General features: G+C 54.3%; 10 protein-coding genes across 10 annotated transcripts; 6 read left to right on the top strand and 4 right to left on the bottom strand.

The window, feature by feature from the left end:
- Positions 1 to 1244: 1244 nt before the first annotated feature.
- On the top strand, positions 1245 to 2651 carry B0H64DRAFT_368697 (uncharacterized protein; the record flags this gene model as incomplete). The annotated part of the gene is made up of 3 exons (XM_062801986.1): positions 1245 to 1375; positions 1635 to 2406; positions 2462 to 2651. Exons 1-3 carry the CDS (start codon positions 1285 to 1287, stop codon positions 2649 to 2651), a joined length of 1053 nt encoding a protein of 350 aa, XP_062653757.1. The 5' UTR covers positions 1245 to 1284.
- Positions 2652 to 4373: 1722 nt separating this feature from the next.
- Positions 4374 to 5078, top strand: B0H64DRAFT_447310 (uncharacterized protein; the record flags this gene model as incomplete). Its single annotated transcript, XM_062806987.1, has 1 exon — positions 4374 to 5078. The coding sequence occupies one exon, from the start codon at positions 4374 to 4376 to the stop codon at positions 5076 to 5078; it is 705 nt and encodes a 234-aa protein (XP_062653756.1).
- Positions 5079 to 6188: 1110 nt separating this feature from the next.
- Positions 6189 to 7909, top strand: B0H64DRAFT_412939 (uncharacterized protein). Its single transcript, XM_062804954.1, has 4 exons — positions 6189 to 6640; positions 6700 to 6936; positions 6991 to 7231; positions 7307 to 7909. The coding sequence occupies exons 1-4, from the start codon at positions 6388 to 6390 to the stop codon at positions 7806 to 7808; spliced, it is 1233 nt and encodes a 410-aa protein (XP_062653755.1). The 5' UTR covers positions 6189 to 6387; the 3' UTR covers positions 7809 to 7909.
- Positions 7910 to 7961: 52 nt separating this feature from the next.
- On the bottom strand, positions 7962 to 8765 carry B0H64DRAFT_61170 (uncharacterized protein). Its single transcript, XM_062808508.1, has 4 exons — positions 8703 to 8765; positions 8348 to 8650; positions 8181 to 8286; positions 7962 to 8126 (listed from the first exon to the last, which is right to left on the bottom strand). The coding sequence occupies exons 2-4, from the start codon at positions 8630 to 8632 to the stop codon at positions 8020 to 8022; spliced, it is 498 nt and encodes a 165-aa protein (XP_062653754.1). The 5' UTR covers positions 8633 to 8650; positions 8703 to 8765; the 3' UTR covers positions 7962 to 8019.
- Positions 8766 to 8846: 81 nt separating this feature from the next.
- Positions 8847 to 9486, bottom strand: B0H64DRAFT_332420 (uncharacterized protein; the record flags this gene model as incomplete). The annotated part of the gene is made up of 2 exons (XM_062801047.1): positions 8847 to 9372; positions 9422 to 9486. 2 exons carry the CDS (start codon positions 9484 to 9486, stop codon positions 8847 to 8849), a joined length of 591 nt encoding a protein of 196 aa, XP_062653753.1.
- A 1036-nt stretch (positions 9487 to 10522) lies between these two features.
- Positions 10523 to 13925, bottom strand: B0H64DRAFT_412933 (uncharacterized protein). Its single transcript, XM_062804953.1, has 7 exons — positions 12596 to 13925; positions 12357 to 12527; positions 12143 to 12293; positions 11705 to 12090; positions 11280 to 11636; positions 11014 to 11218; positions 10523 to 10954 (listed from the first exon to the last, which is right to left on the bottom strand). The coding sequence occupies exons 1-7, from the start codon at positions 13487 to 13489 to the stop codon at positions 10797 to 10799; spliced, it is 2322 nt and encodes a 773-aa protein (XP_062653752.1). The 5' UTR covers positions 13490 to 13925; the 3' UTR covers positions 10523 to 10796.
- Positions 13926 to 14036: 111 nt separating this feature from the next.
- B0H64DRAFT_412930 (acyl-CoA N-acyltransferase) lies at positions 14037 to 15335 on the top strand. The gene is made up of 2 exons (XM_062804952.1): positions 14037 to 14630; positions 14688 to 15335. Exons 1-2 carry the CDS (start codon positions 14318 to 14320, stop codon positions 15041 to 15043), a joined length of 669 nt encoding a protein of 222 aa, XP_062653751.1. The 5' UTR covers positions 14037 to 14317; the 3' UTR covers positions 15044 to 15335.
- Positions 15336 to 17266: 1931 nt separating this feature from the next.
- B0H64DRAFT_452767 (uncharacterized protein) lies at positions 17267 to 18792 on the top strand (the record flags this gene model as incomplete). The annotated part of the gene is made up of 5 exons (XM_062807212.1): positions 17267 to 17332; positions 17396 to 17625; positions 17903 to 18254; positions 18310 to 18416; positions 18475 to 18792. The coding sequence occupies 5 exons, from the start codon at positions 17267 to 17269 to the stop codon at positions 18581 to 18583; spliced, it is 864 nt and encodes a 287-aa protein (XP_062653750.1). The 3' UTR covers positions 18584 to 18792.
- Positions 18793 to 21219: 2427 nt separating this feature from the next.
- On the top strand, positions 21220 to 22303 carry B0H64DRAFT_61088 (uncharacterized protein). Its single transcript, XM_062808507.1, has one exon. It carries the CDS (start codon positions 21362 to 21364, stop codon positions 22292 to 22294), a length of 933 nt encoding a protein of 310 aa, XP_062653749.1. The 5' UTR covers positions 21220 to 21361; the 3' UTR covers positions 22295 to 22303.
- A 251-nt stretch (positions 22304 to 22554) lies between these two features.
- Positions 22555 to 23922, bottom strand: B0H64DRAFT_61072 (aquaporin-like protein). Its single transcript, XM_062808506.1, has 4 exons — positions 23447 to 23922; positions 23097 to 23397; positions 22855 to 23041; positions 22555 to 22789 (listed from the first exon to the last, which is right to left on the bottom strand). Exons 1-4 carry the CDS (start codon positions 23780 to 23782, stop codon positions 22663 to 22665), a joined length of 951 nt encoding a protein of 316 aa, XP_062653748.1. The 5' UTR covers positions 23783 to 23922; the 3' UTR covers positions 22555 to 22662.
- Positions 23923 to 24265: the final 343 nt, after the last annotated feature.

The following is a 24265-nucleotide window of genomic DNA, read 5'->3' as shown; positions in this document are numbered from 1 at the left end:
CGACAATAGGGGTCTGCATCAATGTCTTGCTCGACATCTGATGTACACCTCTGTACTTAACCACCTAGGCACCTAAGTTGGCAATCACGAGTTCTCAAGTTTTCTGTACGTTACATTGGACCGGCGGAGGAATGTACCACTTTGCATTTCTTGCCCATGAACTCACCTTGACTGCACTGTAGGATTTGTAATGGGATCGACCGCATGTGTAACGGCTTTTTTGTTGTTCCGGTTAGCTCTGAATATCGAGTCATTTCGCTTGAATGAATGTATATTGATCAAGGATTGCTTCTGGCGTCGAGTATGTAGAACAAGCCGAGGGTAGGCAGGGGAAGTCCACAGGCGTGTACGGAGTAGCTCGGAGCAACTCCTCGAAGATCTCGGTAGTCATTTTTGGGAAACAAGGTTGGCATTCTCGGATGCTCACCGGCAGATATTTCCCGTTGTTCCTCATTCTCCCCTTTTGGTTAGGTCATTTCAGTCCTCGGCAGTCATAGTGTCCCACAATGAGATACGGTAAGGAGTCCGACTATGGCCAATTCGTTGCCTTGGTTGTGACCGGTGATCGCGAGCTTGGTTCATCGCCTGTGATTGGGGCAACTCATGCCGAACAGCTCCTGATATCCATTTTCTCGCACACACGCATTGCCTAGGGATACCACTTGCTGCGGCGGACTTGTTGGGGCTTGCTGGTGGTATTTTGTATTTAAGCTTGAGTTTGAGCTTGGCTTTGGTTTGGCGTATTAGTAGAGGAGTGAGATGGGGGATTGTGTCAATTTACCTGGTATGTTTTAATGGGTGGTGACGTTGGCACGATTGGAAAAGGTTTTGTTTACCTTGTCTTCTAACAACGTCTGGATATACGGAGTTCGTCCTACTCCTCAGATGGGCTTCCTGTTGTCAGTGTCTGTTGATCGGTGTCTGATGTTGACCTTTTCCAGGCCTTACCTTGGTACTATTTCACAAAAAGATTTCTCCAGCTACAGAAGAACGCGGTTACCCGTGTGTAAACAACAGGGAGAGGTGAACATTGTCCATCTCGTTATTAAACACCTACTGTGTAGCGACCTGATAGTTTTTCCGGTAGATTCTGGTTGGCCGGATGATAATAAAAGCTGCCACAAATACTTGTTTTTTGGTTGCTGAATCAGGCGACTTCCCGACCTTTGTTTTTATCTGGCGAAAACTGAATCTTCCCATATTTTGCCTTCCTTTCTTTTCTATCTCCAGTTACCGGAACAAGAGTTGCGATCAGCAAGGTCAATTACTCGACACTCTGAAGCCATGGCCTGGCTCAAGCCAATGCTGAAGCTGCAATCAGCGTCCCGAGCACCGAGCAGGTTTGCACGGAGCGCTGCCCAACACCTGGGCAAGAGTACCCAACACTTGGGAAAGGGTACCCAACACTTGGGACAGGGTCCCCAACCCTTGGTCAAGAGCACCCAGCACTTGGTCAAGAGCACCCAGCACTTGGTCAAGAGCACCCAGCACTTGGTCAAGAGCACCCGGCACTTGGGAAACGGTACTCAACACCTGGAAAAGGATACGCAACACCTGGGAAAGGGTAAGTGGTTTCTGCTTTTTCAGGTTGCCCCCACTGGACACCCAGAACTTAACGACTTGTGCTTTCTTAGAGTTCTCGCCTGTTTTTGAAATCCGCAGCTCGCCGGGCAAGGGACTGGGAGTTTTTGCGACCAAGAACACACCTCGCAATGCCGACATCATGCGTGATCCGCTCGCTTTCCGAGCCTGGAAGGGCGAAGACATAGTGGAGCGATACCTGGGATTCATTATGCTTCCAGTCACGACACGACAGAACATACTGAAACTCTCGGTGGGTCAAACCGTCTTAGATTATCGTGCGATAGTCGACGAGACCTACCCGAGGGACAACGACTACGACGTCTTCAAGCTGGACGATATCAACAACACAAACGCCTTCACCATCGCCCATGACACTGGCTTGGCCGGTGAGCTGTTTCTGAATGCCTGCCGAATCAACCACTCGTGTATCCCGAACGCCGACCAGGTAGCCAACGAAGGCACCGGTGACCTGGTCATGCGTGCCAACCGGGATATCAATGCTGACGAAGAGGTCACAACTTCGTACATCATGCGCGCTGCGCCTCGCGAGATCCGGCAGCGCGAGCTCTCCGAGCGCTGGGGTTTTACCTGCCAGTGTCCAGCGTGCGATCCTGGTCACCCATTCAGTCACTCTCACGAGCGGCGCCTTCACGCTCTTCTTCGAACCTACAAAGACTCCGCCTGCTATTTGGACGATGACGGCCGGTTGAAGAGTGCCGAGAAATGGCCATACGCGGCGCTCGAGCAAGTCGCAGGCAGTTTCAGGAGACGGACTGAGCTGCTCACCGAGCACCATTCGCTACGGTCATACACTCGCGAGGTGTATGTAGCCGGCGTCAGTTTGATTTGGGCTTTCCAATATACTAACCATTTCCAGATACCTAGGAGCGTTCGAAGTTGCTATCGCCAAGTATAAGCTGAGGCGGGTTCGGTCCGACCTCGAGGAAGCCCTCAAGCTGTTGGAGTTGACCATCCAAGCGGAAAGAGTGTATTTTGAGGAGGCTATTGCTCGGTCGCACGAGGAACTCTACGCCAGACTTGAGAGAGGCGACATCTCGGGGGTATGATTACTCCCGGGCTAGGATGGTAGAGGGGAGAGAGGTCACGGTTCAATTGTTGTAGAAACTTGTAATGACATCCCACAACAGCCAGCTTCGGGCTAGGAAATGTAGGGAAGCGATCAGATCAGAGCATCCACGTGTTCCACTATTGTTCTCGTTGTTCACCGCCTTGTTCGTTCTCATCCTCATCCTCGTCAAGCAAACGCGCAGTCGATCCTGTTGACCAATGTCAACGGCCTCGCGGCGAGTGCGGCGGCCAAATGGAATCAATCCAGCCGCGGACATACTCGCGCCGTCAAACAATCTGAATCGGGCCGTCGTGGCACCCGATTGCCAGGCTCCCGGACACGGCCGACCCGGTTTGAACCGCGGCTATGATTATCTAAGTATCGCCGGAGAAACTCCAGCGCCGCATGGAAAACGATCTGTCGGTTCAAAGATCATCCCGATTCGCCAAGACCATAACCGAGACCATTTTCGCCGAGGTCGGTGGCGCGCTCTGGTAACTTTTGCAATTACAGAGAGACTGCTTCATGTGCGCGTCATACCAAGAGAGCTTATTTTGATCCAGACAAGCTGCAAAACTAGTGATCAACAGGGCTTTCACCTTGACTTCCAATCCAACAGGAGGAAGTTGGCCCGCGTTCGGGTCTATTCTTACATTAATTACTGGTACCCTGAAATCAATGTCACTGTCTTACGGCCATGCTGATGCTTTTCATTGGCCGGTCTTCTTTCCCGAAAGCTATGTTGTCGATCAATAACCGGAGGCGTTGCACCTCGGTTTGGAGGGCTGACAGGCACGACAGGGCTGGCAACGGCGAGCCTCGGTCTGCTCTACAGGATTGGACGAGGTGTGTGGGGAAAATGTGGTGAGGCAGTTCAGCTGCTGCTATTTCGGACCGATCGCCGCAGTGATCTTCAACTTTCTTCTCTGCACAGATCTGTAGGGTTACATTCCACAGCCATGCCGCCTCAAACTGTGGTGACTGCTTACTTCTTGGCATGGTTCAACGGGATGTGGAACTAAATTCCGTTGTGTCATTGGCCAGTACTCAGAAATGAGGGGGGGCACCGAGCATCTCGAAAGCTTCCGACTCTCGTCACGACCGGGGAGAAAATAGACATGCTCGTCATGCGCGAGATCCACTCCTCGGCATGGTGGCTTTTTTAGCTCCGGCTCTTGAGGTCAACATCGACCAGTGCCGCATGGCAAGCGGGTCGCGGGGCCGAGGCATGGCACGATGCTCAAAGGAAACAGGGGGCTGCCCCGCGGATCGACACTGCGGCCGATGTCTCCAAAGACTCACCGAACCTGAGAACCTGAATAAAGTGTTGTTTGTCGGGTCATCATGAGTAGGTATGCAACGCGGGGGTTCTAAAATTACTTCCGGTTAACGGAGAAACTTGGGCACAATGATCGACATGGAGCTTCACGACAGAGTCAGATCGGGGCGTCAGTGGTCAGTCGAGGGGAATCGCTTCTGCTCGACTTCAGCCGCTTGTGATGTGTGAGGTCCTACGGGCTTGAGAATGTGTATAAAGGAAGCCGTATCGTCCGGCGTCTCTACCACTTTTCGAACCACCATCGCCATCACCATCACCATCATCATTCACTTCCCAGCCTGAGCCGACCCAAGCACTCTCACACCGTACCGCACTCAAGTTTCTACTCCCAAAAGCGACAAGACAACAAACACCCACTTCCATCCCACCCAACCTTTCACAATGAAGTTCCAGCTCATCACCGCCGCCGCCGCCATCTTTGCGGCCACCGCAGCCGCCCTTCCCGTGGCCGAGACCGACAGCCACGGTCTGGAGATTGACACCGATGACTGGGTCGATGATGGTAGCCTTGATGCCATCGAGGCTCGGGATGTTGAGACAGTCGAAGTCCGTGACGTCCCAACCCTCGAGGCCCGTGTCGCTCCCATCAACGATATCGTTGACAACTTCAACTTCACCGTCGACTTTGACTTCGCACTCGACCGTCTCCTTGCCGAGATTGACGAGATCCCCGACGAGATCCTCGAGAAGGGCGACGAGGTCTTGCACCAGTGGCTCGTCGAGCACGGTTTCCGGATCGACAACGAGAAGCTGAAGCGCGATGCCGACGCCTCCGCTTTCGATGCTGAGGAGGCCGAAAACCTGAGCCTCCTCGAGCGCGGCGAGCTCATCGCCCGTGCCTCGGCCTGGAAGATTGCCAAGTGCGTCGCTTCCATCGTCCAGCTGCTCGCCACCACCGCCGTTCCCGCCGCCAAGCTGCTCCGCATCAAGAAGTACATCAAGGCTCTCGGCGGCGCTAAGGAGTCCGTCAAGCTCCTCCTCGGCGCTACGACCCGCGCCGAGAAGCTCAAGGTCGGCGGTGAGATCCTGGTCAACCTGTCCGCTGAACTGCTTGGCATCAGCACCGTCAAGAAGAACTGCTTCTAAGGAAGTGATGAACGGATACGGCGAGAAGCTGATGGGAACGAATGAATGATGGCTGGGAAATTCGGGCATGGGTTAGGATGGGTTAGGGGTTCTTTTTGGTCCGGCTTTTCTTGCGAATTTGGTTCGGCTTTTTTTTCTGTACACCTACACAATTGTGGATTATTGAATACGATGTGCGGCTTGCAGTTGCGGGATGGCGGCGGGTGCCCCTGAATGGAACCGATGTACATACATGCCTTGGTACCCAGAAAATTGCCAGTGGACGGATCTATATTGATTGCCAACATGCATATTGAATACCCGCGGCAATGTCATCACATTTGTATACATTCAGAGAGTTAATCAAACGAAGTCCTTCTCTTCCCACATCTCCCTCTTGTACTTTCATCTCGTTTGCCCGTCTCCCATTGTGCATCAACCTCACCCCCCGCCTTCTAGTTGCTTTCCGTCAGTCTCACCTCGCTAACATGTGCCTCCCCGTCGCCGTCACGTCAACATGTCCAAGGGCTATACTCTTTGTAACTCGATGACCGAAGCCTTTCGCCATGGCACTCGTTTAAACGGCGACTTCTACAAGACTCTCCTGCTTCAACACCAAAGATGCGGCCCAAAGATATCTCGCGATAATTGCACAAGGTAGACATTGGTAGTTGGCTAGCGACTTGCCACACAAGTACTCCGTGATGGATATGCGGGGGAATAACTTTCGTGCGCTAACCAGTTTGTTACGTCTTCCCCGCTCAACGGTCAGTCATAGGTACGAAGTAGCCGCAACCGATGCGGGCCGTGTATGTCGGGAGGTGCTCGCTTTTGTCTCGCCGAGTTTCCCCTTTTGCACGCAGGCCACCAATGATTGGCCGTACTAGTTCTGGCCCGTAGGTTCCGATAGAGTTCGGTAAGTCCGTGATAGTTGGTTGAGGGTGTCGAGAAGTGTTTACATATGGGTTGCAATCTGTCTAACCCAGCCAGTAGAAAAATTGCCGCATCGACAACATCTAACCCGGCATATAGTGTGCACACCACAAGACACAACGGACCAATTGGACAATCTGATAAGCTCGCGGTGATGCCTAATCGGTTCCTGGACTGCTACCCCTTTCCACCCGCCCTCGACCTCGCGTGATTCGAAAGCGGGGTCGAACCACCACAACAGGCGGCTCAGCGCAGAGCCTCATCCTACCGTTGGACAATGGGGGACTGTATCTTGGCTCAGTAACCTTGTAGCGGGCTATATAGAGGCGCCTTTGACGATGACCTTCACGGAGCTACCCCATCCTGCACGCCATCCATTGCGACACACTCTGCAATCATGGCTGCCATCACGGACACGGAGCGGCCCCAGGCCCTTGGCTACTATTCTCTGAAGCTATTCAGTGACACCCATTCCTCCCCACTGGTTGATCCACCGAAGCTCGATGAAGCCCTGCCTGGCTTTCCTTCCCGCTATGACGGGGAACGAGTCTGGGTGGGCTCAGACATGGTCGCGAAGCAGGACGAGTGGATCGTTGCTTTGACAGATCAAGACAAAGCCCACATTGGGCAAGCCTTGCGTCACTTCCAAGGTAGAGTTTCTATGTTTACGGGGGGCGGGTCCTACTTCGTAGCCGCTAACAAACATTAGGTTTGAACCTTGGGCCCGGTGCGCTGAACCGCGAGACGTTTCCTCTCCCCGAGGAGCTCGTAAAGAGATTGAGAACTTTAACTCACGGATGTTACGAGGGTCGTGGATTTGCCGTGCTTCGTGGATTGGACCCAGCCGCACACTCTGATGAAGAAAATGTCTTGATCTTTGGCGGAATCTCCTCGCACGTAGCCCCAACCCGAGGCTTCCAGGACCTGGCTCGTGAGATGGTCACCTGTAAGTTCCACCACAAGGGCGCTGACAAAACATTGGACTGAGATTACCCCCCAGGCCATGTGCTTAGCGAGGATATGAGGCCGGGCTCCAAGGAGCAAAACCTGCGTCCGGCCTTCACCAACGGCCGCCTCGCATTCCACACCGACGTGGGCGACATCCTGGCCTTGTTCGCCCTCGATGTCTCCGACACGGGCGGCGAGACCATGATTGTCAGCTCTTCCCAGCTCTACAATGAGCTCGCCGCCACGCGCCCGGACCTGCTTGCCGAGCTGGGCAAGAACTGGGTCTTCTTCCAGTGAGTCCCATCTCATCTGCCATCCCTTCTCCCCCACCCCGGCCATCTATCTTAACCCGCCCTTCTCTCTTCCAGCTCCCAGGATTACTACAGCGACGGCACCCCTCTCATCACCAACACGGCCTCCAACCAGCTCGTCTTCCAGTTTTCTCGCCTCCCCATCACCGGCTTCCGCAGCCAAAAGGGAAACCCCACGCTGCCCCCCCTGACGGCCAAGCGCCTCGAGGCCATGGCGTATGTCGAGGAACTGGCATGGAAGCACGCCTTCCCGCTCCCGCGCCAGCCGGGCGACATCGCCTACATCAACAACCTATGCCTGATGCACGCGCGCAGCGCTTTCGATCTGGATGCCGAAGGGAACCCGCTGCCGTCGAAGCGCCACCTGGTCAAGCTGATGCTGCAGGACCCGGACATGGCGTGGGAATTGCCGGGCCACTTGGAGTGGTATTCGAAGCGACTGTATGGGCCGAACCGGGAGGATGGTACGAGGGAGGAGACGTGGCAGCTGAGCGTCAAGGACGAGCGGCTCCCGGACGGCAGGATCTGGGCGGGCTCGGGAGCTCTATCGAATGGTTAACGGCCTTTTTGATCGTTGGAGAAGTTTGGGTATCCCTATTCGTTCTTGTATGGGCCTCCAGTATGACCAAATGCTTGTATGGATTTCTAGTATAACCAGATCTATGATGAACGTATTTCTTCGTTGCTTCCCAAGTTCGGATTATCTACACATGGTTTCACATGCCACTGATCCTAGGCCGATTTCGCACCTCCACAGATCCCTAGTGTGATCATGGATGGTCTTCAGATGCGACCTCCTCTGGATCTGGCTTCCTCGGCCATATGTTCATAGCAGCGGCCAGAACGATGACCATAGCGGCCATGACACACGGCAAGACTGCGATATTTTAGCAAAGTTCGGTCTCGCAGTCAAATGCACGGGATAGCTCACCAAACGAGGAATGCATGGCATGTTCAAATGCAGCCAGTACCGCGGCACGGGTCTCTTGGTCAAGTAAACCAACCGTGTTCAGGTCTCGCATCGCATCCATGATGATCTGCACTCGTCATGAGTTTCTTGTGACAAGGATAGAAACAATGGGCAGCTTGTTGACTAACCTTTTCCGTCGCTGGGGAATTTTGTAGGCGTGCTCGGATGCCGGCTTTTGCGACGGACCGCGTGATGGTTGACATTAATGCCATTCCTAAATCTGCGCCGAACGTCTCGACGAGGTAATACAGTGCTAGCGTCTGCGGCCACCCTGTTGTTTGGTCAGTAGGTGCAGATGGTCGAACCCCATGGTATTTACCTACAGCGTTTCTGCGTGCTCGACAGAGTGGCGTACAAAAGGCAGCTCTGCCACATGCCGGTGCAGACCCCAAAGCCAGCCAGCAATGGAGCATATCGCCCCGATTCGGGTTCTGTTAGTCGTTTAGCGTATGGAGCCATCTATCGCGGGATTGAACGACGCACTTATCACCCTCGTGACAAAGAACACACAAAAGCATAGCAGAAATACTGCATTTGCCAACATCATCCGTTGCACAGGAAAGGTGCCCGACTTGATCAGATAGCCTCCGAGGATGGCACCGGGAGGAAACCCAAGGAACACGCAAGTCAAGGCCCAGTCCTCGAAGGAGGGTGTGTTAAAGGCGCGGACTTGAATGTATGGCGGGATGATGAAGACAATCTGTTGACGCGGTTAGCCAAGCGGACTTCATTGGGCCGAAGACTAAGGCAGTTTGGTACCGAGTTGAGGATTGATATCACCCCAAACACTTGGAACAACACCACCAAGTATTCCATCTTGAAGACGGGTGTCATGTTTATGATCGGAACGGCAGCCGCTTTTGCTTCGAAGAGCACAAACGACGCTATAAGAATGGGCCCACAAATGAGAAGAGAAATCTCGAGCGGGTGGTCCCAGCTGATCAGATTGTCTCCTAGCGTAAGGGCGATGAGTGGTACGATAACTGCCAGGCTAAGTAGTACCCAACCCCCGAGATCAATGCGAGGTACCTTGGAATCCCCTTCATTGAGCAGCATCGAATGCGAATGCTCTGGGCGCGACCGTAGTCTTAAAAACGAGAAGTGTAAGACGACTAAGCCGATGGCCGCGAAGCCAAGCTCGAGGCAGAAGACGCTGGTCGATGTTAGTCTTGGGATATTTCCGCTGTTTCGATAACACTTACGAGTGCCAGCCCAAGGACCGGTACATTGAGGCGCCTAAGGGGCCGGCAGTCATGCTTGTCGCCATCTCGATGCATGTCACAAAACTTTCCCATATGGCAAGCTGTCTCATGCCCACGATTTCTGGATTTATTGTTGGCCCCAGTACTTCAAAGGCAGGACGGGAACGAACCGTTGATGACAATCATGGAGAGCAGAGTGACTCCAGATGATCCAAACCCGACAACGAACCTGGAGCCCAAGAATTGCCAGAAGGAGGTGCTGGAGGCACTGTGTCACGACATTAGCCATCTTTTCCGTGGGTTCGCTGTGGAGAGAGAGGGGAATACCAGAAGGCCAACCCCAGTGCAAAAGCCCCATACGCAACAAACATCATTCGCCTTATGCCAAATGATTCAAGAAGGTAGGAATACTTCAGTGCCACGTTAGCAACGCTGGACTGCTCCCACAGAGTTACTTTCACCCACCAATGGAACAAAAATTGCAGAACATATCGACGCGGTCAGCATGACCCATGATGCGTCCTTGAAATGTTGAAAATCCGATGCTGGGAGACTGGGAATTAGCAGCGAGCCCACCACAAAGAGGACCTAACCGCAAGACGGAACGCACCAAGACGCGAGTAACTCGTAGCAAGAAAGGCAATGTCGAACGCCTTGACGAAGATGCTAAAAGTACGTTGTTAGTAACCGAACAACGGTAATGGCACCAGGCCGCGTACCCGGCTAGCAAAGCAGGTCCCATTAAGAACAAGAGACGGCTCGACGTCGAGGTGATCGCGCTGGGACGCCGAGGAAGCAAGGTTTCCTCCTCTGGGTTGGGGGGAATAGGGTGGTCATCATCGGCGATGATGTTTTCTCCTATTAGTAGGGGGGTATCGGGTTGCTGTGTTGAAGACATCTCAGTGCATGGGGATAACAATAGTTGAGGGGGAAGTTTGATGAACGACAAGATAATGAGGCTGCGAGCTTAGGGCCGCCGCTCACTGGGTGCAGTCACTGCAGTGGGATGCGCGGAAAAAAGTGGCTGCGCCACCACGAGAAAAACCGCAGCGGCCTAATTGGTGCCCGGGGTCTCGTCACTCCCTGTGAGACGTGAAAAGCGCCAGTTCAACGCGTGTCCGTTTGAGCTTTCCCGTCCGACATTGCCTCTTAGACGGTTTTAAACACCACGGGTTCGAGTGTTTTTGGTGCAAACTCTTGAAATCTAGGTAGTGGAAGCTGAAACCGACTAATATCTGAGTTTGAAGCCAAAACACACAGCGTTCTAGCCGTTTTCAGTTTCATTGCCTTCTGAACCAACCCCACCGCTCTAACCCATCTTGAATCTCAGCCAACCCACACACAAAATTGCTATATACGCTCTATGACCCTGAAGTTACGTAGACGAGGAAGAGAGAAAATCGTCTTCGGTGAAATCGTCAATCTCCCCTGGGTGCTTGTACTCGCCACTCCAGTCCTGGCACATAAGTTGATAGACCCAATATGCATCGTCCTCGTACATGGATAGGTCCTTCCATCGTGCCAGCTTTATCCCTGGGGATGTCTCTTGTTAGCCAACCGGGCGCGGAACGGGGAGGTGGGGAGCAACGTACTTTGGCGGACAATCTCGGTCCGCAAGAACTTGACGTACTCAAGCTGATCATTGGTCATGCCGTGATACGCCTTGTCGCTCCCGCACATCTTATCGAAGTCCATGGTCAGAGGTACGGAGCCGGCGCATGCAAAGTGGAAGTGAGCGAGCATCGTCTTGCAGGCGTGCATATAGCCCTGTGTGAGTGCACCACCCCGGTTGCCGGGCTGCATTTCACTTGTTAGCTGGGTGTACCTTGAAACCGCAGACAAGAATTTTGCCACTCACCTTCAACCCCTTCCATTTTGTCATGGCCATCATGTCCTTGATGACCCACCCAGTGTTGGACATCATGATGAATGTGGCCAGGAATAACTCCAACCAGTTCTCTCGCTTTTTCTCGTCTAGCTTTCTCTTGAGCCCAACGAGAAAGTTGGCGAGCCGGGGTTTAATCAGTACGCGGATCACGAGGTCATCGAGCTGGGTGTCCATGATAGGCGTAACGGGAATGAAGCCGTGGTATGGATGACCGGGCTCGTCGGTCATGGTAGCTCCGATCTGAAGTCCACCACAAAACACCTTCCAGTGGTCCTCAATGAAGCGCCCGGAAACCCACGCGTCCAGCGCATCCGAGACCAGGGGGCTCTGCATAGTTGACCAGTTTGTTAGCGAAGGTTGACCCTTTATGTACTTTGAGATGAAGCCGCTCCTACCTTGCCGCCCGCTGAAAACGAGCGGGCAATGTCGAACGTCCGGCGGATCAAAGGGTCTCCGGCCCCGAGTAGCCTGTCAATGTATACATCACGGGCGTCGCGGAGAAACGTCAGGACACTTGTTTCTGCAAAGTCAAGGTCGCTGATGAAGTATGGGGGCATTTCATGCCTCCGAAGCCGGCCTTCATTGTCGGTCCAGAAGTACGAAGTCCTGTCCTCGGGACCAACGGGCTCGAAGCGCGCCACCCTCAAGCATAGCGCATTGTTGGTACCTTCACCGAATCCCTGGGTAAGAAACAGATGCTGTGTGGTGTCGTGGTCGAAATATTGCAAGAGTTCTTGTTTGTCCCTCACCCACGTGCCGAGAGTGTTGTATTTTGTCGGGCCTCGGAACGTTAGCGGGAGGGGTGATTTGAGGGCAAAGGGTATATTCCTCACCTAGCCGGTGGAGCTTGAGGTCGATTATCTCAACCTTGAAGCAGGGTTGGAACTGGAAGCCTCCCTTTGCGTTCCGCCTGTTAAAGAAGTTCCTCAACCAAAATGACTTGCAACGATTGCATGGCGAGTAATCATCTTCGGGGGCGATACACTAAGTGCCTAGTTTTAGCATGGATTTCGTTATCGGTGGGAGACATGAGTAAAGTAGGCTTACACTTTGCTTCATTTTGTTGCATCTCTTGCAGGCATTGCGAGCGCGACGTGCAAGGCTCGCTGTTTCTCCCGCATTCGCTGCCTGAGTGCGCACGTACTGGTCAAGGCCCCAAATCATGAAATCACCGCCAAATTTGCCACTTTGATCTCTCTTGGTGACAGTCTTGGGATCCTAAGGGCGATGTTAGCTAGGTACCTAGGGAGGTAGCGTTTTGGAATAGCAGTCAGAGGACAACGTACTGCCCCCGATTTCATGACATCCACTCTCGTACCCACGGCGCGATGCCTCTTCTGCTTGGCGACTCGGCTCGACGATTTCACTGGTTGGGGTAATTGGGTTGGCTCCCGTGAGGCCATCGTGGCCCTCGTCCTGCTGATTTGCCCATACCGAATGACCCGAAGCGTCGCTTCCGAATTGATGGACGGTTCCGGCGGGGTATCAATCGTTTCAGGCGAACCGGAGGTAGCAGAAACAGTAGCAGTAGAGATGGTACGAGACGAAATGGTGCCCGGGGATGGCTCGCCTTCGAAGCCAGTGACTGAGGAGCTTGTGGCAAGCTCACTCCTTAAAGTCTCCGGGTCAGAGATGTTGGGGCCAAAGGTAGGGAGAGCCGAGGCACGTGAGGTAACTTGGGCTTGAGCTCGGTTCAACGACGAATGTTGAACCGCGGCGGGCTGGTCAAGATCCCGAGGAAGTTGAGCCACAGAGGCGATGTCGGAGATATACTGAAGGGGTCTATAGAAGAGCTCGTAATCGGACACACCAGCAGTACTCGAGACCGACGTATGGCTAACGCTCTCACCGAGATCCTCGAGCCTTTGGCTCAAAGACAAACCGTGAGGGTGTCCAGCAGACGCGACGACATTAGAGAATTGGTCACCAGACACGACGCCTTGCATCAGGTTCTGGTCCTGAGACCGGAGGGGAACGGCTTCGGACTCGTCAACCGCGGTTGTGAGTGTCTGGTGATGAAGTAGAGAGGTAAAGTCGTCGAGATGCTGAAGGGCGGCGGGGAAAAGTTCCCACTCGGAACTGCTGGTATCGAGGGGGTCTGGGAAAAGAGGCCACATGTCCCCGTACTCCTCCTGTTCATCTCGACCGGTTCTAACTTGTGGAGACGTCTGAAGAAACATGGCGTGCTCCTCGTGAACAGTGGATGGGGTGACGATCGGTTAACTGATAAGGGAATCGGGTTCTCGGACCCAATTGTGGGCGGTCCGACGGTGAATAAGACGGTACCCGTTACCCGTCTGTTTCAAGATGGCGTCACCGACATCCAAGTTAACCCCAAGTCTTTGGCCAGCACCGAGGCCCAAAAGCTTGACGTGATGCAAAGAGAACTGCGGGGAAGGTGGTGAGGTGGTGATATTCGATTTCTATCTGCTGGGGGTGGAGGTCACCTGGCCCTGACGAGAAGCTCACAACTTCTGTTCCGTCTGGTTGATGAGTGCCAGAGCCCCGCATTTGCCCGATTGATGAAACATGGCTTGGGTTCGGCCACTGGGAGGTGCAGGTAGGACGTGCCTGGATTGTGGCTGAGGGGGGCCGACTCCCCAAAGAGGGAATCGGTCAACCAGAGGAGCCGACTGCCAAAAAGGGGAATCGGCATGAGGGAAGCCTCGTCTTGTTAAGTTGTCATCCGTTGGTCCAAACCTTTGGGGACTCCTGTCACACAAACAGGGACTGACTGAACCCCGCACCTGCCATGACCAAGGCTCTTTTCAAGAAAGAAAATAAAGCCAGCCACAAATAAGGCATCAAGCTACGGCCACCGTTCCAGGGTTCCTGGGAGAACTCGGAGCCTTTCAACCATCGAAAAGCGAATCAGCCTTAGTCTCGGCACGAAGCGTGACGGATAAATCAGCAACGAGAAGTGCCCAACACGGCCCATTCCCACCCAGCCTCACTTCTCCAGGCCCCCCTTCGCCCCCACGCCCCACAACGACAGACAGTCGGAAAACATGGGTGGTGGGCCAGTCGGACCGAGGCGACCACTGGTCAGGCGTCCAGCCACCAAGGCGGATTTGGACGCCATCATCAAGGTGGTGAAGGATGGCTTTCCTGATGATCCCGGTTGCAATTACAAATTCCCCGGTCGCGACCAGTACCCTGGAGATTTTGAAAAGTGGACGAGGCTGGAGTACGCAGAGTACATCGACCAACCGGAGAAATTTGCCTCGTTTGTCGTCACAGCCACCGAGGACGACCTTGTCGACGAACCGATTGCCGTCGGGATCTGGGATATTGCTGTTGAGACCAAAGCAAAGGGCGGAGGTACTATTGTCTCATGATGCACCTTTCCAAGCGAGTCTGACAGAACGGCGCTCCTAGATCGCGGCATCAACGAGCGGCGTGACGCCAACCGCGAACACATGGTGGCCTACGGGGAGGCGATGACGCGGAGCTTTGACAGGTCCTTCGCTCGCTACGGTGAACAACAACTTCATCTGTGGATGCTCATTACGCACCCCGATTTCCGCCGCCGGGGCGCCGGGACTCAGCTCTGCAACTGGGGCGTGGAAGAGTCGGCGAGGAAGGGCGGTTGGATTTTGACCGTCATGGCAAGTCCTATGGGAAAGAGCCTTTATGACCATCTCGGGTACAACCTCGTGGGCTGCGAGACTGCGAAGGTGGACGGGGAGGAGGAGAAGGTGGACATTTACGCTTTGGAGATGCCTCAAGTCTAAGACGACAAATTATACGTTGGCACATGAGATCCGGTTGATGATTCATGACAGTTTGGTTTCTATCTTTCGCTAGCGTTATTTCCATTCTTCCCGGGAACAGAAAATGCACAGATTGGGGTTTCCTTTTTCTAACTGAATAGCGCGTGGGAGTCAATTACCCCCCAGTTGGGCTTCCCACAACCCAACACGTCGCCGGAAAGGTCGTTCACATACAACCGCCAAAACCGTGCCGTGAATCGAGATCTTCGGCCCCCTCTCACTCGCCGCAGTCCTGAATTTCATTGAAGAAATGATCCATCATGTTGAACTTCGCTCGTGTGGCCTCTGCCTCCACGTGGTCATGAAGGTTCCTGTGCCTCGAAAAGTGCTCGTCTCTTTGCATTGACTTGCTGACGGCGAGTACTCTACGAAGGAACAAGGGATTCGGGGTGCATGGGCTCTTTCGGCGACATGGCGGGTGGTATGACGTGGATTCTTTGCCATCGCCAACTGCACCTTCAGCCCAAGCACCAACCCCAGCGAGGTCATGGTCGAGGCCGCTCCAGGATCGTGGGCGCCGACTGCTGATAGACCGTTAGCTGTAATTGCACAGGCCATGAGCCGTAACAAGTAGCGGTGAACAACATACGAATGAGCGCATGGGGGCAGAAGGCGGAAAGTTGGACGAGTCCCCGGGCGACGGTCCTCGGAGTGCAAAGTCATTGGGCTTACGACAGGTTGCATCAGCGACAGCATTGTGGTGTTTACGGATTCCACGGTGCATGTGGAAGTCGGGATACTCGAGATCTATATAGGGAAGGTGTCATTCTTGTATGAGCCTCTCGCTCCTCTCAATCTTGGACCAGACCTTCACGCTGTTTTGTAGCAGTCCTTCCTCTCAAGGTCGGGGCTTAGGCTTCAAGTTGGGGTTGAGCCATCCCGACTCCCTAAAACGGTAGTCGGCACCCGTCTCTTCCCGACAACGACTCCTAGGTAGGTACTCAGCCCCTGCTCACCCAACAACTGAATTAACTAATGATGTGGCTCGGGAGTTCGCCTTAGAAAAATGGACGCCTTGCACGGCCGATTTCCTAAACGGGGAAAGTTAGCCACGCCAAGGCGGCAAGATTGCGCCGGATGGGACAGGCACAGGACACGCTCGTCGCTCATCTCGCGCTTCCTCTGTTCTTGTGTTCTTCACTCTGCACCATCCAGGGAGCTGAAACGGTTGACAGCCTGAGACGTTACTACGTATGTACCTCGATTGGGAGGCAAGTATAGTACCTACTTTTGAACACCAGGGGCAGCGTTTTCTTTATCATCATTTTCGGACTCGAACCAGGCGAAGGGACCGCCCAACTGATAGGCATCAGGCTCCCCGTGAACTCCGTTTCACATCCGCCGTAACTTTCTGGCTGTCGGGCACTGTGAGAAGATCAAAGAGAAACTCAAAAGCAAAGACGAAAAATGGTTCTGTGGTGTTTGGTCATGTGTGCATGGGTACCCGTCTAGAAAACACAGGGGAAGTTCTTGCCAGGTTCTTGAAGAAGAACGAAAGGAAACCTGAATGGCATGCAGAAAGAAAGCTGAATCAAAGTTTGTTCTTTAGGAACGTTTGCCAATGGAATTACTGCCAACAGGCAATTGGAAAGGTTGAGCTCAGGGAAACAAAGCAGTTCAGGAGTGCCTACACATAATTGACCAGCCAAAGGTCCTTTAGGGTTGGTAGAGCTGCTTAGCAGCAGGCCCGCAGGCTATTCGGGGTGCCCGGGGGGTGGCCCGGAGCGGAGGCCGGCCTTGTGGGTCCTGGCAACGACTGCCGGGTTCCGTTACGAAAGCCGCTCCGACTGTGAACTCCGGCATATCCCTGTTCACTTGCTAGATTAGGACAGTTTGCCAGGCACGCCCCAAAATGAACCCTAAAGAATTCACAAACATTCAAAATAATTGAGCTGCTGTTGTGCATCCCCTCGTCCCTTCTCCTCTCCCCTCTTGGTCGCCGCGCTCGCCGCGGCTTATTTTCTTTTTTTATCGTCGCCGGATCGCCGGTTCCCCCTCTTCGACTTTTCCCTGCGGGATCTGGGCATTCCCCAGGCCGTTTACACGCTCAAGAATCTGGCTAGGCTCGGCGAGGGTGCCGACCTGGACTCCTTGAGCACCACGGGGGAGCAACGACTACTAGCCCTCTTCGAATAACTTCCGTCGCCCGAGGACTCTTTCTTCTCCCCACTCCGCCCAGGCGACATGACTTTGGGTGTACCTGGCGGCAGCCCAGCCTTCTGGGCCCCTACCAATGCCCCCGTGGCGACCGTAAGTTCCCTCCTCCACACACTGTGAGGGGTGGAATGACCCTTGGCTAACATTTAATGACAGAAACGCATCGCCAATGCGCGCTTAAACGCCTCCCTCCTCTTCAAGCTAGCCAAGAAGGCCAAAGCCGTCGCCATTCTGAGCGAGTGGCCTCTTGCCGTCTTCCCCGAGATGAAGCCGGCCCCCAAGGCCAATGGCCACGCGCCCGACCAGGCCGCCCACCCCGACATCCGCTTGCTGCCCGAGGTTGAGATTCTACGACTGGATAGCAGGAACGAGAACCCCCACCGCCAGTCCAACAAATGCCTCGTCGATGTGAGCTAAGTTGTTGGCATCCTTTCACATCTTGCCGAGGCCCACAATCTCGAAGTCCGCGGCGGTGAACATAGCATTTCCGGGCAACAGGTCACAGAAATTTGTCGGCCTTCCCTCAAGAGCATCATCACCACCCTCAATTTGACCGCCACAAGCAACAGTGCTTTGAACGGCATTTGGCATGCTCTACTTGTGGCAACCTTTAGCACTTCCTGTTCACCATACCTCCAGGGCCCGATAACTATGTGCCAAAAGGGACGACGTCCAAGACCGCAAAGTTGTCGCCCTCCGAGTCCTCAAGAAGTACGGCCTGCACAAGCGCCTCAAGACAATGCACATTGACACCTCGGAGTCGACCTTCCTCGCCGCACACCCATGGGATATTGAGAAAATCTTCAAGGCCGTCCCCACAATCTCGGTCTTCACTGCCCTTCGTCGCCTCGCGATTAGCGCCGACAACATCTACTATCCGTCCCTGTTCCCGCGTGTGCTCCTCCGTGACGGCAATACGGGCAACGAGCACGGTCACCGTCGGCTGATCAACTTCCTCCCTCGCAGCGTCGAGTCCCTCGAGGATCTGGGCATCGGGGCCACCCACGCCACGGAGGTCTCGGAACATCCCGATCGAGTGCCACCGCAATGGCAAGCTTCCCAACCTGAAGTCAGTTGTTCTTCGCGGCCAGGACGAGGAATGGTGCATGTTACAGTCCATCAACCAGTGCAACTACCCCGTACCGACAGTGGAGGGCGAGGATATCTTCGACGACTGGTGCGATGTGGCTGGGCATGCCAACTTTGCGGGTCCAGATATGAATGAGCAAGTGTAGGGTTGTTATGCGGAGGCCGGCGTTGAGTACGCCTTCGACATGCGAGTACTTCATCTACCAATACGTCGGGAACTGGCACAAGGGTCCGGAGGATGGTATGGAGCAGTGAGAAGGAGGGCCTATCGGAGGGCACCTCGAGTGGCTCAACCTTCGGGCACATATTACTGATTTGCAGTTCTAGGGTGGATCAGCGTTATTGTTGCCACTATGGTTCGCGTTGCTTTTCGTCATAGGGGTGGGTCATTGGACGCTTGCATTTCCAAGACGCCTGTGAGCCATCGACGGCCCAACGTCTAGTTAGCAAGGACTCAACAACCCTGATTTTCTTAGGTCTTCCGGTGTCCTGGTTGGGTCATAGTGGCCGAGTTTCGGGCTCCAGCCTCCAGGTTTGAGGAGTAGGTCGGTCGGTGAGGTAGCCAAATTATACTGCGTTAATAACCGAATAATCCAATTTCTTCATGATTACTCACAACTATCTCCAGCGATTTCCTACCCTTATGCTCGCGTTTGCGGTGTGTTGTCGATAACCTCGAATCGTCCCGCCAAACCAAAGGAGGGTGGGTGTATGTACCACGTCGACCACGCGCAGCACCCAATTCCCCGAACCACGGAACTCATAAAGTTCCATTTCCATTCTGATGCTCCATTCTCCGTTACATGCGCGACTTCGATGTTCTCGACATTCGCTTAGGTCGCCGATCTCCCAACCCGTTCCTTTCATCATGGATGCCTCAAAAACGACTGGATGGCCACACCGGGTTAGATTAAAGCCGATATATCGGACTGTCACTTATGGCCCCAACTAAACCCACAGCCGCCGCGCAGGATCTTTACCAATGTCGATCGATCCCATTTCAGGTGCACAGAACCGCGTCTCAATATGCGACAAGCATAACACTGATGAATGTCGGACGTTCCTCGTGCCGCGGTGACCAGGGCCGGCATCACTGACCTTTTAGCCACTATTCCCCCGCGCCGCGTAGGGCGGCTCAAGGTGTGAAGACTTTGAGAAACCACGACGCGGAAGCAAACCTAAGAATCGGTGCTCCCATCATTGTACCGCCCAATGCTGCCCTGGCCCTGAATCGCCCGGTTATCTCGGCTGGCTTGCATGCAATTGAACGCACCCGATACCGTAATTAGAGCTTATGCGAGCTGCTGATACGAGATGTAACGGTAGCTACCATTTAGCAGCTATTAACTTTACCGGAGCTAACAACTGTTTCTTCCATCCGCGATTACTACCTAGGTAATTACCTATACACGAAAAAGTTAAAACGTGATGGTCGAACATGACCCGCTTGCCAAACTCTATGACAAAGAATTCCCCGGTTTCGTTTTAGGAGACTGCATTGCACTTGCAGGTCACGAAGAACGAAGCGCTAGTCATAGCAACGACACGCCGATGATGAGGACGGTCATTGTTATCACCAGCAAAGACCGTGTCCATAATATCCATCGTGTTGACACGTGGCTACTTCCCTGCTCCTAACCAACTCCATTCGTCCCCGGGCGATTATACCCAGCGCATGCCATGATACTAACTTACCCGGCTTGCGCTGGCATCGTCATCGTGTCGTTGGTAACATTGGAAGCTCTTTTCCGCGGAGGGGACGGCAACGATCACCCGACCCGAGATGTCGCCTCGGATTATTTTAGAAATTGCACATCCGCCGATGTAACCTCACTAATATGCTGGCGCCCAACAATCACATGGGAAGGGTCCAGCAGCCCGGTGCGGTAGACGTGATCCGCGCTGTGCCGTCAACCATTGCCACCCCCGGATCACCGGCCGTATCCCAAAGTCTGGAGATACCAGGTAGTTGAGGAGAACCTGACTCCGAGGTGGGAGAGCAACCTGGCGAGCGGGGGCAAAACCGTCCAACAGCAAGGCGGGTAAGTTGAAGGTTGACCAGGGAATAATCCTAGGGTAGTAATATTGACCGCCCTCGGGCATTCAACCCGATTCATCCCATACCATTGAACCGATGAATGCTGGAGTGTGGTAGCTTTTGGCGCTGTTGGCAGGAAGACTGCAACTGCGGAGATGACCGATTTGCACCTCGCGTGTAGTCATGTTCCGGAAGCAGAAGTTTTTGACTTCGCTTCATGGCTCGGGGCGAGGGGAAGGACACGGTATCAGTCAGGTTATTTATTGCCCAGACCATTTTTGGTCAGAACCAAAACTCGAATAGGCCGAAAGAAGTGGGTGACACGGTGTTTTCGGTGTTCTAGAATCCCCACTCAGGCCTTCCACCCCATCGATGCATGGAAGCGAGCTCTCCATGCCCTCCCAGTGTCACCGTACCAGTCGGGAACGAGTCCTCGGGCTTGTTCCTCACGTCCACCAACCCCCCCTCTCACTCCCCTTGGACCCCTCATGCGGCCCATGCCGAGCCACATTCGAATGCCGAGGACTCCTCTCCAACTTCTCAAAGTGCGGTGCTTTGTCGAGCTACTGCCAAGGTGGTTTTCAGTCGCAACGACGCGGAATAACTCCTGCCGTTCCTGCAGACGGGCACTCAGCTCGGTAAAATCGGCAGCCTGTTATTTAGCCTCATTCGTCGTTTCTCTAGATATACTCGAACAATGCTCCGGATAGTGTTTGCTGTTACCCTTCTGCTCTTTAGATTAATTTCAGGGCGCATTGGCATCTCTCCTCTGTCTAAACAACCTAACCCTTCCTGCGGGTTCCTGATCTACGGCCGGCAGCCGGCTTTGGGGTAGATGGCATATGATCGATGGTTGGCACGAGGTGGAAATGCAGGGCTTCAAATTTCACACAATACCCCCCTATCCAGAAGATCTGCGATTTGCCTTCTCGCCGATCCCTCGCACCCTGTCACCTTTTGCATAACCGCACGGACTTGAACCGGCTGTCGACACCATGAGATCCGTTTACATCGGCCTAGCAGCTGCCCTGTGCTGGACCGGCGCCCTGAGCGCCAGCCCGGCCGGGGTGAAGGGGGATGCCGATGTGGCAATGATGGCCGGCCGACGCCGCCTTACGAGGTCCAGCGGCAGATACCGCAGCGAGTTTGCGGAGCTTGGTGCGCGTCAGGGGGACCAACAGTGCGGAGCCGAATTCGGGAGATGCCCTGGCGATCTCTGCTGTTCCAGCTACGGTTTCTGCGGAGACTCGGTCGACCACTGCCACCCGCTCTTTGACTGCCAGGCACAATACGGCACGTGTGGGTGGCCGAGAGTGGTCCCGACGACGACCGCCCGCCCTACCACGAGCTCGACTCCAGTCCCTCCTACGACAACCCCAAGCTCCACTTCGGTCAGACCACCCACGACGTCCACATCTGTCACAATTCCGGTCCCGACGGGGGATCTTGACGTCACCCAGGACGGCATGTGCGGCAACAACACCATGTGCATCGGCAACCCCAACTTCGGACCTTGCTGCTCTCAATTCTTCTGGTGCGGCTCTTCCCTCGAATTCTGCGGTGCCGGTTGCCAGAGCGACTTTGGCGCATGTCTTGGTATCCCAGGCATTCCCGGCGGCCCCATCACCAACGGCACCACCACATCCGGCGGCAGCGGACCTACCTCCAGCCCCCCCACGACACCGACCTCCACGAGAGTTAGCACCACCACCACCACCACTTCTAGGACGACGTCCTCTTCGCCTGCTGTTACACTCCCAGCCGGCCAAACGTCCAGCACCGACGGCAGATGCGGTAACAACGTGAACTGTCTTGGGTCGAGATTCGGGCGGTGTTGTAGCCAGTTTGGGTACTGCGGTGATGGTGACCAGTACTGTCCGTACATTGTTGGCTGTCAACCTCAATTTGGGTACTGTGACCCGCAGTAGGTGTTGGGGTGAACTGGAATTGGGAGTGCGGAGGTGTGGTGAAGGAATGGTGTTTCGTATGTCAAGACTAGATCAATACAACTGCACACGTTTGTTGAAAGCCGATGGTCCTCTGTGATTGTAATGGTACTTGAGATTATCCCACCTGACATTGCAACAGGGTCTTAATGATGTAAGGACAGGAGTAGGAACGTGATCCCCCTTTTAGCCTGCAACAAATTCCCGTTCCCGTCACAAGTTATGCCGCACACATGGTACACCGACAAGAGAGGCTCTTCTTTGTTTAATTAGTGTGGAAATACTCCCCTGCGGTGCCTTGAGCGTCGTCGCCCCAAACCTGTGCCACAACAACCACGCCATGAAGTTTGTTAAGCCTCCGGCCGTACACCTGTGGCGCCGTTGGCCACGGCTGCACCATTGTTTGGGCTATCACTATGGTTAGAAGACCCCTTGCTGGTGAGATGTCTCTCGGATTCGCGTTTCTCGACATCATCCCTATTTTTGGGTTAGCTACATGGACCAACCTCAACACCCGGGGTCTAGATAAAGACGCTACTCACCAATCCTGGCCCGGATTGCACTCCTTCCACCTCAGGTACTTGAGTAGGACGTAAAAGCCGCAGGCGAGGAGCGACCCAAGAAGAGGCCCCAGCCAATAAATCCAAAAGTATCCAGGGAAGCTATGGTTAACGACCGCAGGACCGAGGGAACGAGCCGGGTTCAACGAGCCACCAGTGAAGTAAACACCTGTCACGCAACAGTCAGTTGCAAGCTTTGATCTCGGGGTTGAGTTTCAACGTACCAACGAGTTCAGCCAAGAAGAAAGTGATCCCGATCCCGATTGGAGCCAAGAACGTCGACTTGTGCTTCTCGGCCGCGAGCATGATGATGACGAAAACGAGCTGAGCGGTGAGGAACATCTCGATGAACAAGCCTTGTGCGATATTTGCGCCCCCACCAAGCGTGGTCGTGACGGTCAGCGGGCCCGGGAACAGCGCTGAAACGACCGCTGCGGCGGCAATGCCCCCGAGGAATTGGGCGATCACGACAACGATGAGACGAATGACAGAAAGGCCACCGACTAGAAACAGAGCGAGGGCGACCTTGAAGATGGTCAGCTGAGCAGAGGCATTGCTGAGGACTGCTGCTTACTGCAGGGTTAAATAATCCCCCGGTGACTCGGTAGAACGCCCAAACATTGGCCATCAAGCTCAGGCCGAAGGCTAGAGCGATGAACATTAAGTTGGACGTATCGGGCAAAGCTGTGTCGCTTCCATTTGTCGGGGTTGGCGGGGGGGTGTTGGCGATCTGCGTCCCGGCAAAGGCAAAGAATAAGAACAAGAATGTGCCGACGAACTCTCCTATACCTGCCACGATGTTGTTGCGTTTCGTCAGTGGCTTGGTGAGCATGGGGAGCCTGCTAGGCGAGCCGTTCTGGCCTGCATCGGAGGCGAAGGAAAGCATACGGTGCGGTGTGGAGGGGCTCATCGTGGCAGGTTTCGCTCAGGCTGTGGAAGCACGCGAGGATATTGCAAGATGATTTTAGTGTGCGATACGGATTTGTAAATGTGAAAACGGGCAGAGAAAGGTGGGAAGGGAAAGGACCATTAGGGCATCGAGGAGCTTGACCATCATAAATACGGGCCTACACAGGTTCAAACAAAGACCGGACCGAATCCTCGGGTACGCCAGCGGGCATCGCTCAGTAGCCGTTGGAAACGTTTGGGCCACACCTAGGCTGAGCATATATCCCCCCGCGAATCTAGACGATGTGCCACCGCATCATCATGCAGTTTGAGCCGATTTACGGAGGAGGGGTTGCATCGATATCGGGTTCCGAGGTTAGTTCCCATGTGCTGTTTCCGGTGAGTTGTCAAAGGGCACCGGTGAACCAGCCCAGTGATTTTCTTACCAACAAAGCGGCCGCACGCTAGCTTTCCCGGAAAATGACATATGCCGTGGGCATAACCG

This window comes from Chaetomium fimeti, assembly GCF_033439085.1.
Source record: "Chaetomium fimeti strain CBS 168.71 chromosome Unknown B0H64scaffold_14, whole genome shotgun sequence".
NCBI classification, from domain to species: Eukaryota; Fungi; Ascomycota; class Sordariomycetes; order Sordariales; family Chaetomiaceae; genus Chaetomium; species Chaetomium fimeti.
The sequence above is the reverse complement of the archived record's forward strand: the minus strand, read 5'-3'. Positions and strand labels throughout refer to the sequence as shown.

Coding starts and splice junctions, on each gene's coding strand:
- B0H64DRAFT_412939 (XM_062804954.1), top strand. CDS start 6,388: ATGGCTGCCATCACGGACACGGAGCGGCCCCAGGCCCTTGGCTACTAT. Junction 6,641..6,699: donor AGCCTTGCGTCACTTCCAAG/GTAGAGTTTCTA, acceptor AACAAACATTAG/GTTTGAACCTTGGGCCCGGT. Junction 7,232..7,306: donor AAGAACTGGGTCTTCTTCCA/GTGAGTCCCATC, acceptor TCTCTCTTCCAG/CTCCCAGGATTACTACAGCG.
- B0H64DRAFT_61170 (XM_062808508.1), bottom strand. CDS start 8,632: ATGCTCCATTGCTGGCTGGCTTTGGGGTCTGCACCGGCATGTGGCAGA. Junction 8,287..8,347: donor ATTCCCCAGCGACGGAAAAG/GTTAGTCAACAA, acceptor TGACGAGTGCAG/ATCATCATGGATGCGATGCG. Junction 8,127..8,180: donor TGCCATGCATTCCTCGTTTG/GTGAGCTATCCC, acceptor AAAATATCGCAG/TCTTGCCGTGTGTCATGGCC.
- B0H64DRAFT_412933 (XM_062804953.1), bottom strand. CDS start 13,489: ATGTTTCTTCAGACGTCTCCACAAGTTAGAACCGGTCGAGATGAACAG. Junction 12,294..12,356: donor GCAACAAAATGAAGCAAAGT/GTAAGCCTACTT, acceptor CTAGGCACTTAG/TGTATCGCCCCCGAAGATGA. Junction 10,955..11,013: donor GACCGAGATTGTCCGCCAAA/GTACGTTGCTCC, acceptor AGACATCCCCAG/GGATAAAGCTGGCACGATGG.
- B0H64DRAFT_412930 (XM_062804952.1), top strand. CDS start 14,318: ATGGGTGGTGGGCCAGTCGGACCGAGGCGACCACTGGTCAGGCGTCCA. Junction 14,631..14,687: donor GACCAAAGCAAAGGGCGGAG/GTACTATTGTCT, acceptor CGGCGCTCCTAG/ATCGCGGCATCAACGAGCGG.
- B0H64DRAFT_61088 (XM_062808507.1), top strand. CDS start 21,362: ATGAGATCCGTTTACATCGGCCTAGCAGCTGCCCTGTGCTGGACCGGC.
- B0H64DRAFT_61072 (XM_062808506.1), bottom strand. CDS start 23,782: ATGAGCCCCTCCACACCGCACCGTATGCTTTCCTTCGCCTCCGATGCA. Junction 23,398..23,446: donor GGGGATTATTTAACCCTGCA/GTAAGCAGCAGT, acceptor ACCATCTTCAAG/GTCGCCCTCGCTCTGTTTCT. Junction 22,790..22,854: donor TGCAATCCGGGCCAGGATTG/GTGAGTAGCGTC, acceptor ACCCAAAAATAG/GGATGATGTCGAGAAACGCG.